This window comes from Balaenoptera acutorostrata, chromosome 17 (genome assembly GCF_949987535.1).
Source record: "Balaenoptera acutorostrata chromosome 17, mBalAcu1.1, whole genome shotgun sequence".
NCBI classification, from domain to species: Eukaryota; Metazoa; Chordata; class Mammalia; order Artiodactyla; family Balaenopteridae; genus Balaenoptera; species Balaenoptera acutorostrata.
Window position 1 is genome coordinate 38009094 of NC_080080.1, and position 18978 is coordinate 38028071.

At 39.1% G+C, this 18978-nt stretch overlaps 1 protein-coding gene across 3 annotated transcripts in view; it reads left to right on the top strand.

The window, feature by feature from the left end:
- The first annotated feature begins 5215 nt into the window (after positions 1 to 5215).
- Positions 5216 to 18978, top strand: part of STK3 (serine/threonine kinase 3) — a 301708-nt gene continuing 287945 nt past the window's right edge. For all 3 annotated transcript variants that reach the window (XM_057532260.1, XM_057532261.1, XM_057532262.1), the window contains exon 1: positions 5216 to 5444. In XM_057532260.1, coding sequence (XP_057388243.1) covers positions 5419 to 5444 — 26 coding nt within the window. In that variant the 5' untranslated portion in view covers positions 5216 to 5418. The remainder of the gene's footprint in view (positions 5445 to 18978) is intronic.

Below are 18978 nucleotides of genomic sequence, written 5' to 3' on the forward strand. Positions count from 1 at the left end.
ATTTTACACATGTGAATATATTCTATGTTTTCTAGAATATATATATTCTAGAAAATATATATTCTATATTCTATATTTTCTATTCTCTATATTCTATATTTTCAACCAAACCATATTCTTAGAGCACAAGGACCATATCTTCAAAATATATCTTTTCCCCCATAAGTCCTAGTTATTGTGTAGATAATTAAGCATTGAACTGAAAATGAAATCAGTCTTATTAATCCTTTTTCTGAGTTTACAGTGAGGCCTGAGATTCTTTGCTATTATTCTCTGTATTAGTCAAGGTCCAATCTGATACAGAAACCACAAGAGACAGAGAGCACACAGTTATTTGAATAGAGAAAGTTTAATGGAAAGAATTATTAACTATAACAGGGGATTGGAGTAACAAGGGATTGGCTAAGAAGCAAAGAGAACTCTAAAGAATATAGGAATAGCAGTAATCCGTAGCAGCACTTTTCTGGGGCTGAGATGGAGCACCCAAAGAAGAGGCCACCCCCCACCCCAGGCTGAGATGCAAACCTTGTTGGAGAGAGCACAGCTATGTCTCACTGAATGAAGGAGTTGCTGTGGTGCCATGTTAGTGGAACTTGCCAAAAATCTGCCCTCTGGAACTTTCTGAAAATCTTAGGTTGCTGGGGAAAGCTATTCACGGTGAGGTGTCTCACTGGAGGCACTCTGCAGCCAAAGTGGCCAAAGGAGGGCGAAGTTATGGTGGGGAGGGAAACACTTGGCCACTGCGTGCTGTTGCCTGCATGCACTTCCGGAACCCAGGGAAGCAGCCCCTGGGACAAGAGCCAATGGAACACACAGCAACCAGGAAGGAAAACTCTTTTCTTTTTTTCTTTTTTTTAAAAGACTTATTTATTGATTGATTGATTGCTATGTTGGGTCTTCGTTTCTGTGCTAGGGCTTTCTCTAGTTGTGGCAAGCGGGGGCCACTCTTCATCGCGGTGCGCGGGCCTCTCACTATCGTGGCCTCTCTTGTCGCAGAGCACAGGCTCTAGACGTGCAGGCTCAGTAGTTGTGGCTCACGGGCCTAGTTGCTCCGCGGCATGTGGGATCCTCCCAGACCAGGGCTCGAACCCGTGTCCCCCGCATTAGCAGGCAGACTCTCAACCACTGCGCCACCAGGGAAGCCCAAACTCTTTTCTTTTGTAATGTCTCTCCACAGTCCTTTAGTGACAAAGCTTGATTTGTCTTACCACCTGATAAAGAAAAATATTTAATGGACCTAGCTCCATTTTAATAGAGCAGGCAATGAAGGATGAATTTGGAACTGAGAGGAAATAAAATGACAAAAGGTACACTTACTTTCACTTAACATGGCGTTTACAAATTATCTATGTCTCTTAAAATTCTTGATGTTTTCTTTGTGTGGAAATCTATTCACTGATTCAGCAAACATTTATTCAGTGACTGTCACGTTCTAGGTACTTATTTTTAGCAGACATTGCAGGCTGTTGCCTAATAAGAATTCCTCCATTCTTTGTTAGTATAGAATCTCAGTGTTTGTTCTTCTCTCATGCTTCTCCTTGCCATAAGCTTCTGGGAAGGCTGGTCCCAGCCTCAGCTCCAAGCCCACCCCCATGGGGTGAATTGCAATTAGTCTATAGAGGCTTTCGTGACACCGTTTTCTTTCTCACAGATAAGTCTGTGACGTACTTCTGGCCAACAGGATATGAAGGAGAGTCTGTAGAAGGGCTTTTAGAATAGGCTTTTCCACCATCTTAAAAAGTGGTATTCAGAAAGAAATAACCTTCTGTTGATGGACATTGTCCTGTCTCCATGTGGTGCCTGAACTGTGACAGCCATCATTTGAGGGGAGGGAAATAGCCCAAGGAGACCCTGCAGTGCACAGTAGGGCAGGAAATAGAAGGAAATCAAAGAATTAATCAAACCTAGAAAGACCATCTCTAGGCTTCTTGTTTTAAAAGTCATTTTGAGTTGTTTCTTATAGTTAACTGACATGCTAGACTTTTGATATGACGAATATGAATAAAATACTGTTCTTATTGGGGAATATGTGAAACAAATAAATGAAATAAAAATTTAAGGGCTTCCCTGGTGGCGCAGTGGTTAAGAATCCGCCTGCCAATGCAGGGGACATAGGTTTGAGCCCTGGTCTGGGAAGATCCCACATGCCATGGAGCAACTAAGCCCGTGCACCACAACTACTGAGCCTGCGCTCTAGAGCCCACAAGCCACAACTCCTGAGCCCACGTGACACAACTACTGAAGCCCATATGCCCTAGAGCCTGTGCTCTGCAACAAGAGAAGCCACCGCAATGAGAAGCCCGCACACAACAACGAAGAGTAGCCCCCGCTCGCCGCAACTAGAGAAAGCCCGTGCGCAGCAACAGAGACCCAATGCAGCCAAAAATAAATAAATTGATAAAAAAAAAATTTAAGATTGTTATGATAAAAGAGGATAGTGGTTGAATTCAAATGCAACATCCTAGTTCCAGGCTAACTATAAAACTAAGTTAGAAAAGAGAAAACAGATCAAGAGAAAGTGCTTTGTAAAGCTGCCTCTTGAAAGGAAACACTTCCCTGCAAAGAAAAAGTTACATAATGTAATATATTTGAGAGAGCTTTCTCTTTGTCCCAAACTCTTCCAGGTAAGAAAGTTTAACAGTTGTTAATTAGTATTATTTTTCAAATAAATAGAAAATTGAGAAAAAAGAGTAATACAAACTTGTAGTTTCAATAAACAGCAGCAACTAGTATAGCAAGGAAAAAATTTTGTTTTAAATTTTAATATTTTTCTACCTATAAAACATGGCGGTGTATATATTCAGTGACAAGGAATGCACTTTTGTTATTCAGAGGAACTGGGTCCCAGACTGAAGCTTTCTCTCCTATTTCTCTTAGAGCACTCAGTTGGGAATTGTGGTGAGCTCTTCACTAGTATAATTAAAGTGCATACTTGATTTTGATTCTAACTGGAACGGTTGGAAGCAGAAACAGATTATGCTGCTTTCACAGTTAAGTGAAGCTGAGTGACCCTTATCTAAATCTTAGATTTTCCTACAGCTTTCATCTGTTCATGAATGCTGCTGCCTCTCATTTGCAGGTTGAATGATGATTTCTATTCTTTCCGTCTTGGAATCTTCAGGCTGGCTTTCCACAAATTAAAACAGAGACTTGAGACAATTTTTTTTTTCCTGAGTAATTCAGGAGAAAAACAATTCCTTTTATTCAGTAACACAGAACACGCCAGGCACACTGGCCTCAGGCCTTAGAACTGTTCCTTTGGCCTGACAGTTCTCTTCCTATAGCAATCTGCATGACTCTCCCCGTACTTCCTCCTAAGTCACCCTCTCATTAAGGCCTTCCCTGGCCACCCTTTCTAAATTTCATCCCTTGTCTCCACTTTATATTCCCTTTCCCCATTTTATTTTTCTTCCTGACCAGTTTTCAGTACCTAACATTATTGATTAGTTACTTATTTGTCTTATTATGTTTCCCTAACCAGAATGTAAACCCTATGAGGGCAGGAATTTTTTGTCTATTTTCTTTACTGATGAATCCCCAGCACTGAGAACAGTGCCTGCATACATAAGTGCTCAGTAAATATATATTGACTGACTTACAGTGGGATAAGGCATGGCTTTGGAGTTACAAAGGCATGAGTTAGAATGCAGATTTTCTGTTTGGCCTAGGGTAATTCCCTCTACCCATCTGAACCTCAGTTTCTTCACCTAAAGCAGGAATAACTACCTAAGAAGGCAGTTTTAAGGGTTTAATGAGATAATGTAGGCCAAGTGTCTGATCCCATTGGGGTCATACAACAATTGTTAGCCCTCTCCCTTTCACACTGAGGGGAGACCGCAGAGATTTATTTTCTGATATTATTCCTCCTCCTTCCACAAGACTTCTTTATGGGTGTCTCAGTTAGGGTTCCAGTAGGAAAACCTTTTGAAGGTACACTCAAATTAGGGTCATATGAGGAGGGTTGAGGTCTAGGGGAATGTAGAGAATGGAGGAGGAATCTGGGAATTGCAGAGCTGTTACCACCTGTAGGCCCAAAGGTACTAGCAGTGTTGGGGATGAGGACAGAGTGAGGGATAGAATGAAATAATTTCAAAGGTTCTTCCTAGCTTTGACATCTTAATGATCGTCTTGTTACTTCTGAACTGTTATTCTGTGGATCTTTAATAAATGCAAATAAGTATAAATTCTGTAATAATCTCTCTTGTTCACAGAATTTGACTTTAGGTTTCAACAATGAATGGTCTTAACAAATTTAAAATAACTAAGTTTGGGGGAGAAGATAATGGTTTGAAAATAAATCATGTAAGTTTATTACATAGCAAAACTTAAAATAATGCAAAAAGACTGTTAATAGACAAGTGTAATTTAGATTAATGTTTACAATATTCTCTTCATATTCTTTGCTCGAATCTTCAAAAAACTCTATGATACTACATCTTGACAGTTTCTGACAAAAACAAGCAAAGTCATTACATAGCAGCTGTGTATGGTCATAAGAGAGATATTTATAGATGACATTTAAGGTTAAACGGTACACACACAATATGGATACAAGGAGGGGTCTAATTACCATGGGGTAAGGGCCTTGGAGACAGGTTGGGGGGAGGTGTGGCAAGAGGGAAGGAAACAAACCTTTCTTGAGTGCTTTTCCATGCACCATAATTTGTGATAGTTTTGCCAGGTTACCCAGTTGAACAGCTGGTAAGGCCACAGCTCACTGAATCTAGTGCATGAGAGATGTCATTGCAGTAATTAGACCTAATTATTGTGAGGAGTCTGTCCACAATCAAAATCAAACAAGAATTTCCAGAAGTATCCCTATTACTGGGGGATGGCTGGGGGAAAACATAACCAATAATTATAATGAGAACTAGAGAGGGGAGCGTGGGCAGTTAGCAGTACTTCAAACGGCTGCTCAAGATGTTTGGGAGGTATCCTTGGGAAATCCAGAGAAATGAGTCAAATCAGACTGGGGCAAAAGCAATGAAGGCAAGTGAGGAGCGGCGGCTTTGGGCCACTTCAAAGCAACGTGCCCCAGGCCAGCAGAGAGAGGCTCTGGGTCCTGACTAGGCCTCACCCTCTCGCCCTTCCAGTCCCAGCTCCTTTTTTCCCCTCCATGCACTAGGGCCGGCCCCTCCCTCCGCCCTCGGCTCCGCCCACCAGTCTCCCTCTCCAGCGCATGGCTCCGCCCATCCTTCCCCGCCCGCAGCCGGCGGCCGGCGGCCGAGGGGCGGGGCGGGCCGGGAGGCGCCGCACTCGCCAGCGGGCGGGGGATCCGCTGCGGAGTTACGGGGAAGTTGGTCTGAGTTCCTGGAGTTTCCTACTGTGGTTCCCCGGGCTCGGCCGGCCGGTGCCCCGGCTCTTTGCCCGCTCCGACCGTCGCCGCCCACCTGGTACCTCCTTCTGCCCCCGGCCGCCATGGAGCAGCCGCCGGCGCCCAAGAGGTAACGAACGCGGGGCGTGAGGAGAAGGAGGGGGGCGGGGGCGGCTAGGCCCGTGGGGGACCGAGACCCCCCTCCCCCGACTGCCGGGCCCTGAGCCGGGCGCGCCGGGGGTCGCGAGGCGGGTCCGAGTGCCGGGCCGCGCCTGTCCGTGGGGCGAGGGGGACCGAGGGGAGGCCGAGCCTCGCTTCCCCCGCGGCCCGCTGGGCCTGGCGCGGGTGGAGAGTCGGTGGGCAGCGCTGGGCGCCCCGCGGCCGGACTCCTGGGGCGGGCGGAGTTTCCCCTCGTGGCAAGTTCACGAACTGGGAGACGTAAAACTAGGAAATTATTGGGCTGCTTACAACCATGTAGGCTTTCCTGTCAAATGTTTTCCATACTATTGCCTTTTTTTTTTTTTTGAGAAAGCGGGTTGTTTATTTACAGTTCAAGGAATTAAATATTAATAGCTACACAGCCTGTAAAACTTATTGTGGATATGCTGCGCTGACAGGTGTTCCTCTCCCCTTCCTCCGCAAGTTCAAAAGTATTTATGGATGCAAGACAGTAGGAATCTTAAATTAGAACCCCTCCGCCATATAGTTTTTTTTTTTTTTTTTTGGTTTGGTTTTCTTTTAGCATGTAAAAATAGTGATGCTTTGGTATTTACTATTAGTTTATACTTATTCTTTGTTATATTGGAAGTGTACGAGTACACAGTAGATACTTTTGAACTGGTATTTGAAATGATTGTGTGAAGCTGAATCAAGGCTGTCCATTGATATAAATTCATAATGTGCATTTTCCCCTTAAGAATGAATCAATCAACTGATGCTGGATAAAACATTTAACTTCAGTCTCTCATTTTTAATTTATAAAATAAGGGTACTAATCTCTCTCCCATAGTGCTGTTGTGAAGAGTAAAGAGTGTTTTGATACTTAGAGATCTTTAGATGAAAGGTGGTATATTCAAGAACATGTAATAATTTAAAAGGTAGGAACTTTGTGAGCTGTTGTGAATTGTGTGACTAGACATGTGAGCCTTGAGGTCTGGGAACCATCTGTTCAGGTGAAAAAGGGGGGTTGTGGAGGAGTTTCCAAAAGACACCTGCTGTCAGAGCCCTTGATAGATTTTTTTCTGGCATTTTAAAATATCCCAATTCTAATATTGATTTGGCACCCAGTTTTAATACTATAGAAGAAAACTGGAATCAATGTTTCCCCATCTTGTTTTGGAAGGACTGTAAGGGGCACCTCCAAGATAGTACCATAAGGCCAAGTTGAATAACTCTGAATTGAAGTAGAAATTCTCTGTATTGATTAGCTCTACTCTGAGTTATCAGAGTTTTACTATAGACGTAAGAGAACCCCTGCCTTGCAAGGACATTAAGAGAACCTGGAGGGGTTGGGGGAGGGGTGGGTGGTATATATCACCGTTCCATGGTGACTTATACTTTCAAAGTGGTGGTTGCACATTTAAGAGAGTTATTTTTAGCTCTCTTCAGAGAGACATGTTCATCCAGGAAGGCATTTCTAAAGAGCAAAAGATATGTGACAATCCCATATATTTGAGTATCTCTTAAAATTGTTTTCATAGCATTTTCTTTTTCATAATATCATTTAATCCTTATAGCAACCCTGCTGAGTAGGTTGGATTACAGACATTAATCCTGTTTTTATAGATGAGGTTACTAGGGGGGTTTGTCACATGGATGGCTACGACAGAGATAACTGGCAGTGAATTTTTGTGTTGCCCCTCTTAATCATTACCCTCTAATAATGAAATATAGCTACCATTTTTTGAGGTCTTACTATTTGCCAGGAATTTTATATATACATTCTTTTACTTTATTGTCTCGAGAAATAGGAATCCTGGCTCTGCAATTTACTATGCAAGTTCTAAATTTAATTTCTTAATCTGTAAAATGTGTTTTGGAGTAAATGAGGTCAGATGTAAAGCACTTAGCACAGTGCTTCATGATATGTTCAGTAATGTTAGTTGTTAGTTTATATTTTCCACATTAAATGAAGCTTGGAGAGATTAAATAACTTGGTCAGGTGGAGGAGGTGCCAGAACCCTGGGTCTGATTGGCTCCAAGGGCTGTGCACCCGCTCATTGTGTACAGTGATGCCTCTTTTTGAAACTATGCTTGCTTTCTTAGCATTCCATGGTCACCTCTTTCTATAATCTTCTGGTCCCCTTTGTTCTGTTTCTAATCTGTGTAAGACGGCCACTTTGCTTTTCTGCTGTGAGTAGCTCTTCCTGAGGGCCCATACATTTTTACATGGTCACATATATGTTGCTGATGCTCAAGTCTGTATGACCAATAGATGCTTCTCAGTTAGTATTTTTGTTTTTTCTTCGTGTAGAGCCATTCTTTCATTATCCTATTTAGTTTATCATTAGATCCTATCAAATTTTCCATCAAAAAGTCTGTGGATTCATTCCCCCCCCCCCTTTTGTTCCCAATACTATTATCTCATTCCAGGATTTTAAGACCCTCACAGTTGATTTATAGCAGTGCCTTCCAATTGGGCATTATGGTCCAGTGATTACCAAAAAATTTTAACAGCAGAAACATTTTAACAGCAGAAGGGCTCTCTTTGGAGTAGGGGCAGGGCGCCAGAACCTAGTTCCCAGCGCCTTACCTCCTTCTATTCCCCTTTTGGTGTCCTACAGAACCTCCTAATGATCCATAGAACACTGCTTTAGTTCATCCTGCACATGGCTTCTGATTTTTTTGCTAAAACATCACTTCAGTCATGCTACTCCTGTTTTTTTGGATTGATTTTTTTTAGTTGACTTAGTACCCAAGGCCCCCATCACTTGATCTCAACCTTAACCCCCAGCCTTTTGTTACGTATCCAAGCTGAATCTGTCCTTCCAAAGTTTCCCTGTTGTTCTTTATTTAGGTTATAGGCTGTGGGTACTCTCAGCTTTGCCTTTGTTCATGCTTTTCCTTTAGAAAATTTGTGTTATTTTTTTGCTAGTAATTTATGATTTATTCAAGGCCTGTTTCATGAAGTATCTTATTTGAGTACTTCCTAGCCTAAGATATTTCTTTTTATTCCTAATATGATATCCATTTGAGTATCCGTCTTCAAATTGTTCTTTTTTTAATTACAAAATTTTAGACACCCAAAAGATAATGGGGACAAATTTAGTAAATACTTACATATCACTACCCAGCTTAAAATATTCCCAATGTAGTTGAAGCCCCCTAAGTATACCTCTTCTCAATTGCATTCCCTCCCCATCCCCCAAAGGGTTGTCACTGTTCTGAATTGGGTATGTGTCATTCCCATACATGTCTTTATACTTTTAGCCTGTTGTTCATATATATCTGACATAGCATTAGGCCTGGGTGTTAGGCCCAGCTTTGTCACTGATTTGGAAATTTGCTTCTTTGGGTATCATTCTTCTCCTCTGGGAGTTGGAGATTCAAGTGTGCAACCAGATCTGAGAATCTAGTGATTAGATGATCTGTAAGGTCCCTCTTATCCTCGCATTATTGATTTGGTGTCCTCAACAAGGCTCGTGTTAAACATAGGCAGTAGATGTGGTCAGCTATGTCACTAACTTGAGGATCAGAATGGCTTTTAGATTCCCCAGATTTCCTTAATTGTTTGTCACAGAGGTCTTCAGAAATCCTTATTAAAATGAAGTCCTTCTGGGAAGGGAAATCCATTAAATGGTTATTAATTATTAGCATTTTGGTAGGTTGAGTTTATCAGATTTCTTTGTAGGGGAACTACTAGATGACAGCAAGATGACCACAGAATAGGTAAGTTTTGATAGGTAGAAAGGGAAGTGACCAAACATGGGGTCTTCTCCAAGTAGAACATTCATAGAAGGGGAGGTGGTTCTCTGTGATAGACAGGTGGGCAGCATGAGAGCTCTGGCTGCTGGAGGGAGGGTAGTTATATACAGTACTAGTCAAAGCGAGGATAGAAAATCATTGTTCGAGAGATATATTTTACCAGATAGGCTTTGTTCCTGTTAGGTTATAGGATTGTTATTTAAAATTTATTAATAGAGGTTTACTTAGAGGACAAGTTGGTTTGGAACAGTGAAAATGCTGGAAGGATAATAAGAGTAAGCTACTGAAGCATACTTACTCTCAAGATAAGGAGAGTTCTTTTTAAATTTTATTTATTTATATTTTAAACTTTTTATTTTATATTGGAGTACAGTCAATTAACAATGTTGTGATAGTTTCAGGTGCACAGCAAAGCTATTCAGCCATACATATACGTGTATCCATTCTCCCACAAACTCCCCTCCCATCCAGGCTGCCACATAACATTGAGCAGAGTTCCCTATGCTCTACAGTAGGTCCTTGTTGGTTATCCATTTTAAATATAGCAGTGTGTACATGTCGATCCCATACTCCCTGATTATCCCTTCCTCCCATCCTTCCCCCCCTGGTAACCATAAGTTCGTTCTCTAAGTCTGTGAGTCTGTTTCTGTTTTGTAAATAAGTTCATTTGTATCATTTCTTTTTAGAGTCCGCATATAAGGGGTATCATATGATATTTCTCTTTCTGTCTGACTTACTTCACTCAGTATGACAATCTCTAGGTCCATCCATGTTGCTGCAAATGGCATTATTGCATTCTTTTTAATGGTTGAGTAATATTCCATTGTATATATGTACCACATCTTCTTTATATATTCCTCTGTTGATGGACATTTAGGTTGCTTCTATGTCTTGACTATTGTAAACAGTGCTGCAATGAACTTTGGGGTGCATGTATCCTTTTGGACCATGTTTTTCTCCAGATATATTCCCAGGAGTGGGATTGCAGGGCCATATGGTAGCGATGTTTTTAGCTTTTTGGTTTTTTTAAAAAAATTATTTAATTAATTATTTTTGGCTGCATTGGGTCTTCGTTGCTGCACGCAGGCTTTCTCTAGTTGGGGCGAGTGGGGGCTGCTTTTTGTTGCGGTGCGTGTGCTTCTCATTGCAGTGGCTTCTCTTGTTGTGGAGCACGGGCCCTAGAGGGCATGGGCTCAGTAGTTGTGGCTCGCGGGCTCTAGAGTGCAGGCTCAGTAGTTGTGGTGCACAGGCTTAGTTGCTCTGTGGCATGTGGGATCTTCCCGGATCAGGGCTTGAACCCATGTCCCCTGCATTGGCAGGCGGATTCTTAACCACTGTGCCACTGCGGAAGCCCTGTTTTTAGTTTCTGAAGGAACTCCCATACTGTTCTCCATAGTGGCTGTACCAATTTACATTCCCACCAACAGTGTAGGAGGGTTCCTTTGAGAGTTCTATGATTTAAGCTATAGTTGGATTCTGTGGCAATTTTTTTTTTAATAGTGTAAACAGGTGGTTAGTTTGGAGAATGTGAAGTTAAGATTGAAGTCAATATGTTAGGATTACAAAATGCATTCACACAAATGAAGAGTGAAGGTAAGAAAACAATCATTTTATAAGGGAAAGTGTTGCTATGAATGAATGGATTATCAGTCAAAAGATAGATTATGGAATGAAAAATCCAAGGTAAAGTGACAAAGATATAGAAGGGTAAAGTAGAAGGTATTCGTATGTTCCTCAGAATGAAGAGCCCACATCAGCCTGTAGCATCAGTGGCTCTGACCTTAGGCTGGAAATTAGGAACAGAGGTAAAAACACAACAGGAACTCTCAGGAATTGAGTTGGGTGGGACAAAGCCACAAACCAGATAAGTAGATAATAGGGTGTCAGGAAAATCATGAAGATATTGCAGTGAGAAAATAGTGGGCTTCACTTTATGTCTGTATGCCTAATTCAGTGTCCTTGGAATGTTAGAAAGTAAAATTCTTGTGTGCTTATTATCGGAGAGATTCACTAAGTGGAGAACTCCAGTTGACTTTGAGAAGATGAATTCTTAGAACTCTTAAACAAAAGCAGTGGCCTCAGGGAGTTGGCCCTGGGGAAAGCTTCTAACTTCAGTGGCAGGAAAATGGAGGAGGTGTTCTAAGTAATCCCATGAGAGAAGAATCCAGCAAACTGGAGCATCTCTTTGCATTAATGACTTGGTCCCTAAAGCATATCTGTCCTCCCTTTGGCTTTTCTTGGTTAATTTGGGGTGGCACCAACTCCATTAGAATTGATTTAGGCCCTGTAGATGGGAACAATCAACTGGCTCTTCCTTCCTAGAGAGCGGGAGTATGACAGCATCTGGAGCAGTTCCTGGTGAGCAGACTTCAGTTGTACGTTAAGACAGGAGATAAACTCAGTCTTTAGTCAACTCTAGGCAATGATTAACTTATCCATTGTTCTTTAAGGGGCTGAGATATAGCATGTATTGCTACAGAAGAATTTGTTAGAAACATAAAGAAAAAGGTAAATGTGTGTTAAACACAGCTAGGTTGAAGTTTGTTTTTCTGAAGTAATCCCAGAAAATTCCAGTGGTCATTCCAGAGATGTGTATTAGTAAAGCTTTAAAAATAATGGGTTTAAATTGAGCACTTCTTGTTTGGTTATAAGGGAGGAAAAGTGCTTAGAATTTAGTTTTTCTAGTTTCAAGGAAGCCTCTGTAGAACTAGGGGTACTGTCACTTCAGGCCATCATATATTATGGCTTTCATTGTCTCTCTCTTTTTTTTAAAATATTGATGATGAGACCCAAAAACAGAAGTTTCATGGAATGAACTATGTGTGATGTTCTCTGGTACTTTTCTATGTTCTGTTCTGTTCTAGTTCATTGAAAAATTGCTGGTCATGACCCACCAAGTTATTTTCATGACCTACTAATCAGCTGCGACCTGCAGTTTGAAAAACATTGTTGGTGTATGTAGTTGTGACAGTGAGGAAACGGATTTCATTTCCAGCACCATTCCTGATGATGGCATTGCCAAAGGAATCCGGAGTGGTATAATTGTAACAAGTTATACATACAATAGAGATATTCTTTTAAGATTCTAAAAGGGGAAGAGGGGAAGGGGAGAGAGGAAACCATTATTTAAAAACTACTGTATTTTGAGCACTTTATGTATATCCCAATTAAGGTATGGGAAAATGGAAAATGATTATCCATGGTGTCTGACAGAGTTTATAAAGGGAAATATAATACATGAAGGTTTCTTTGAGGCAAAGGCTCTTTTGCTTTCTGGTGTAGAATGACCCTGTGCACTGGAAATATCCCACTGTAGTTACAATGACCTCAACTTCTGACTCCCTACCAGCTCCACCCTCTCTATCTACCAGAGGTCTTTAGATTTTTTCTTCTAAAGTGAAAATTGATACTATCTGATAAGAAATTTTCTTTTTTATTTGTCCCAAGCCGCTTTTTTGTTGTGATTTTATTTGAGTTGCCTCATATGTTAGGGTTACTCTAAGTTCAAGAAGTTTTTTAGCTCATATTGTAGAACAAAGATTCTATATTTGAAATGTCTTATTACAATTGTTTTTTCTACATAGAATCTCAAGTTGAATAAATGAAAGTTAACAAATATGTAAACAGACGTATAAAAATTAAAACTAAGTCCATTGCTTGCATGCCATGAAATTAAGGTGCAGATTACCTTGAACTTCTTAATAGTACATCAAAGGATATATCTTTAAAAATGACTTTGTAGCAAAATGAGAATTAACAGGAAGCTCTTAGCATTAATGATAATTAATATAGGTGTACATGTGGTAGTACTATATGTGGGTTCTGAATTAGTCTATAGATTTCATATAGTACCAGACATCTTAGTAAAGAGGTAAAATAGAGTAAATTTTTCAGATATGTTAATATAAATATTAGTATCTTGATACACTTATAAAATTGGGGAAATCGTTGAGCATATGTGATTCTAAGGATGAGTAGTTTCTGTCATGTATTCAAAATACAGAATGTCATTCTCTATCTAGATCATATTTTCTTTTTTTTTTGCCTTAGCAATTGCTTTCTATATCCCTACTTTAAAAAAAAAATTGAAGTATAGTTAATTTACAATAATATGTTATTTTCGAGTGTACAGCTAAGTGATTCAGTTATACATGCACACAGACATATATTCTTTTTCATATTCTTTTCCATTATAGGTTATTACAAGATATTGAGTATAGTTCTCTGTGCTGTACAGTAGGTCCTTGTTGTTTACCTATTTTATATACAGTAGTGTGTATATATTAATCCCAAACTCCTAATTTATGCCCCCCCCAACCCCCGCTATCCCCTTTGGTAACCTTAAGTTTGTTTTCTATGTGTGAGTCCACTTCTGTTTTGTAAATAAGTTCATTTGTATCATTTCTTTAGATTCCACATATAAGTGATATCATATGATATTTGTCTTCACCTGACTTACTTCACTTAATACAATAATTTCTAGATCCATCCATGTTGCTAAAAATGGCACTATTTCATTCTTTTTATGGCTGAGTAATATTCCATTGTGTGTATATGTACTACATCTTCTTTGTCCATTCATCTGTCGATGGACTTTTAGGTTGCCGATCATTTTTTCATTTTTAGAAGTTTTGGTTTTCTGAAATCATGGGACCTAGAGTTCTATAATTGGAAAGGAATGCAAATTAAAATTATTTTTGAAATTTAGGTGAACTTTTTACATATTTGAAGCAAGCATAAATTAAAGAGAATAGGCAGTTAATTTCCTTGACTCTTTCTCTCTGGAGCCGCATTATTTTTCCCGTTTGCTGGGTTACCCCATTCTCCTGTTTCTTTCTAAAAACTGACATTTTTTACTCATTGATTATTGCTCATGGCAGCAATTGACTGTCATCTTTGAGCTCATTAATTTGCTCATTTATTCATATATTCAGTAATTGTTAACTACCTTTCAAATGTCAGATATTGGGTACATTGTTGAATGAAACAGATGAAATCTTTGCCCTCATAGAACATACACTCTAGTTGGAGCTTGAGCTACGAAGGATAAAAGTAGTATGTATTGATAGAGAAAAATGGTGGAACCTGCTTCCTAAGAAGGTACTTAAGCTGTGAACATGAGGTTGAGAAGTATTCCGTGTGAGTAGCCGGAAAGAGTATTCCAGGCAGAGGGAAAACCTGTGAGGAGGCCTGGAGGTGGGAAAGAGTTTAGTGTGTGGGAGGAGTTGAAATAAGGCCACCGTGGCTGGGTTGTAGAATGGGAGAAAGTGGTTGGAGATGAGGTCAGAGAGATGGGCAGGGATTCAATGATTCAGGCCATGGAAAGGAATTTGGATTTAAGTCAGTATAGTGGGCTGTCATTAAAGAGTTTTAAGTGGAATTTTAAGCAGTTTATGCTTTTAAAAGGTCATTCTTGTTGCTTTGGGTAGAATAAATTGTAGAGGGTTAGGAATAAAAGCAGGGAAACAAGTGAGGAGGCTGCTGCACTTGGTTAGAGGTGGTGAAGTCAGTGGAGACGGAGAGAAGTGGACAGGTTTCAGTTATGTTTTGGAGTTGGAAATGAGAGACTTACTGATAAATTAGATTTGGGGAATGAGGAAGAAGGAATCAATTCTGGCTCCTAGGTTTTGGGTTTGAGCAGCTTTCGGGATGGGGAAAGGCTGGGAGAGGAACAGGTTAGGTATCTATAATCTCTTTCTTAGAATTCCAGATTCCCAGGAATGTGAATCTGTTCCGCCAAAATGTGATATTAGGTGGTTCCCTTAGAAGTGGAAGTGGGTAGGGAGGAAATGATGGGCACTGACTTCCTTTTTCAACCTCTTGTTTTCACCTCATTAGACTAGGGAATGGGAAACAGATTAAGCCTTTGTTAGGTGTTGAATTGTTTGGGTGACCTGTTATTTAAGAAAAATCTTTTTATTGCAAAATAAAACATCAGTAAAAAACAGATGTGTGGTTTGATGAATTACTGTAAGTCAGACACCTTTATAATCACCAATCAGGTTAAGAAATAGAATTTTGCCACCCTCTCAGGAAGCCCCTTCTGAGTGCTCCAACCCAATCACAGCCACCTCTTTCCATATGTAACCATTATCCTGACTTCTATAGTAATAACTTAAATGCACATTGCTAGACACTGTAGGTTAGTCTTGCCAATTAAAGAATAGTATTTATATGAGTTGTCGTTTTTAATCTTTAGGTTGGTCCTCCATCTTTTTTCTTTTCCTTTTCCTGTTGAAGACCCAGGCTGTTTGAATTGTAGTTTCCCACAGCCTGGATTTTGCTGATTGCTTGCTCAAAGCGCAGTTCAGCATGTTCCTTTGTCTTCCATGTTTCCTGCAAATGGGCAGCTGGATCCAGAGACTGGATCAGGCTCAAGTCAGTCCCTTAGGCATTATTATAGGTGGTGTTTGGCAAGACTATATGAGTCAATGTCTGGTTGCCTCTCTTTTTTGTGATGTTAGCAGCTGTTGATGGTTAATGCTTATTTCTGTTAATTTGTTGGGTGTTGCAAAATGGTGAAATTCTAAATACACCATTTTGTTTTCATTTATTAGTTGGAATGGTTTTATAAAGAGTCACTTTTCTCATCCTCTGTTTGGTTACCCAGTGGTATAGTTTGTAAAGGAAAGACGGGATAAACGCTTGATTCTTTCCCTTTATTTACCGGTTTTTAAGATAATGAATCAGTTCCCTGTTTTCCTCCAAAGGGGACCAATTATTATTATTTTTTTCTCTTTTTTAAAATGCCATTATGAGCTGATGGATGTAAACGTATTTGATGGGTTTAATCCATTGCAGTTACTTTTGCTGAGGCTCAAAGTGTCCCATCTTTGATCAGTGGGAATCCCTTCAGGAGACAACATGACCTGAGAGGTCTTTGACAGCTTCTTTACTCCCTGCTGTGATAAGAAATTAGGGCTCATCTTGACCATCTTCTGTCCCAGATCTGGAATCAGCCTTTTCTAGTAAGCCCTACTTTTAGTGAGAGATGGTATTTCAAGACCTCAACCTGGGCACTAATATGATGTTATTTTAAAATAGCGTTTTATTTACAGATAGGAAAACTGACTCATTCTTTCAAACTGTGGGCTAGTCTATCAAAAAATGTGATGGCACTGGCAGTTTTGCACTTCTTTCCCTGGATAATATCTCTATCATACATTTATGCTTCTAAGTTTGAGTCAGAAATTGGACATGTATAGACAAATTCTGTGGTAGAGACTATTTAGAGTGGACTTTTAGTTTTGTGTTCTCCCTATCTTATACTGGTTACCATTTGACCCACTGTTATCCTAATAACCAGCCTCACTTCTTTCTCACCTCTAAATGTTTCAGGTGACCTAGTTTCTTCTTTTCTTAAATGAAAAAGAGAAAATAAAAGAATCCAAGACAGATAACACTACTAGTGATCTGATCAGATTTCAGGCCTTACTTTTAAGGTAGACCTTTTAGCTTGCCTTGTCTTGCATACGTAAAAGTATATCTGTACAAACAAACAAAATTCAAGGGCATCTTGAGGCTGCTTTATCAATCCAGCCCTGACTGATGAATTGAAAATGAAGCACATCCAAGATATTAAATGCCATATGTTACTCCCTTTTAGTGTTGATATTAGCCCCTCTTGTTAAGTTTTATTGTGCTTTTGAATAAGTAAAAGGAGATATTTGTCTCAGTGACATAGTTGGTAAATTACACTTGCCACTGTGTCGTATAACTTTAGAAAGAATTAGTTTTGGTATAATTATTGTATTAAAAGACATTAGGTTGCACTTATAAGTTGATATGTGAATTAGTCTGTCAATGCAGTCAAATAGCAGCCAGTAAACATTTTCCAATGATAATATCTATTCAAACATTTTTAATAATTAGTGAAATCTGGATCATAGAGCGAGATTGGAGAGAAACGATTGCTCTGAATAAAATTTATAGTTTATTTAATTCCTAAGAATTATAAAAAACAAAGATGAAATTAAGCAATGGAATTTCATAAAAATTCCAGTGGAAATTAACAATATATGTACTAATTAACTCTTGAGAAGAAAGTATTTTGATAATTTTCTTTTCCTGGTACATTGAGTTTTCCTTCAATGCACTTGAGTCTCATTGTATACTTCCCAGGTCTTTTTTTCTTTTTTTTTCTAATAGAAGAGAATTCAAGTACCCGGCCAAGATAAGAAAATGGGATCACCCCACTCCTTTATATACAGACTTTCAGCACTTGATTAGTCAGCTTTAATTAATATTCATAAAACAGTCATGTGATGTGAAACAGTCTCCCAAAATAGTGATATGGTGATAACTTTAAAGATATTCAGCGTCATTGGGAAGTGTGGTGTACCACATAATGGATTTTCCAAATTAATGAGGTCAACCACTTCAAGCATTATACTCTTAAAATATTTTAAAAGCACCTTTAAAACAACCACCTTTGATGGAAATTCATTTCAGAGGGAGGACACTTGACCCAGTCTTCTGAGACTGATCATTTGCTTTCTTGATTACTTAATATTAATTTAAAATGAATTTTAGTTTATAAAAAGCCATTAAAAAGTTAATGGAACTGTTCATAGTTTTAGTTTATAGAAATAGTCAAGTGTGCTATTTTGGTGTGTTAGAAGCTTTGTTGCTGTATATAGCTGGGTTTTTTCCCCCCCCTAAATCTAGTCTTGTGTTTTACTGTCACCCGTCGTTTCTCATTGCTATGCTCCTCTCTAAACTGCTGCTTATCTTAGAAATAATGATCTGACCTAACAGTAGCTCTCCCTTTCCCAAAGTAAAGTACATGCTCTTTGTATCAATTTTTGCTTACCAAAGACCTTTTTCTCTTCTGGGTTCATAGTACATCTTGAAATCATCTTTTGACTAAGAACATTATTGTGCAGTGAAGGAGAGAAAAATTATTTAAACTTTGCTAAATTTCTAAAATTTAATATGAAAATAACCAATTTTTTACATGGAAAAAGAACAGGATTTTACCCTAAAAATCCCACAAAATTCCCAAGTTAAAACAAATTTCTGTCATTTTGGAGCATTACTTAGATTTTGAGGACTCATGGTATTACCAAACTGAACTGGTATTTCAGAGGTGTATTTGTATTCCTGTACAAATACAGTAACATTATATTTGTAGTAGTTTATTTTTAATTTCTGTGGGTGAAGTATTTAAGCTATTTATCTTTCATATAATGATTGAATTTTTTTCTATTAGACACGGCTGGAATTTTAAAATTTTATTTTTATTTCTTAAAAAAAACCCAAACAGGTGAAAATAATCCCAGTTTACAAAAAGCAAAAATTATTTTCACAAAGCACCAAAATCATGAACTATTTCACAGTCTTTTCCCCTTAATTTATTTACAAAGAACCTCAGAAAAATACTGAGAAGTGGCTTCCCATGTGCTATTGCTGGGTACGTAATCAAACTGCGCTGAGAAATCAAGCAAAATAGCGTCCATCTCTGAAAACAGCTGAAAGCAGCCACTGTCTCCACAGGCTGCCCCACACTTCTATTCATGAAAGCCTGTAAAAATTATGCAGAAGTCAGAGTACAGAACTCATTGAATGATACAGATGTTAATATTGTTAGAGTTTAAACTTTCCTTGAAGTTACACTTTTATTAATGTGGTTATAACTTTAATTAATGTATTAATGTTTGGGGTTATTGCAATTAATTCTAGTATTGTTCTAGGGATAGAGTGAGGAGTTGAGAGTGTATAGAGACTAAATCCTCATATTT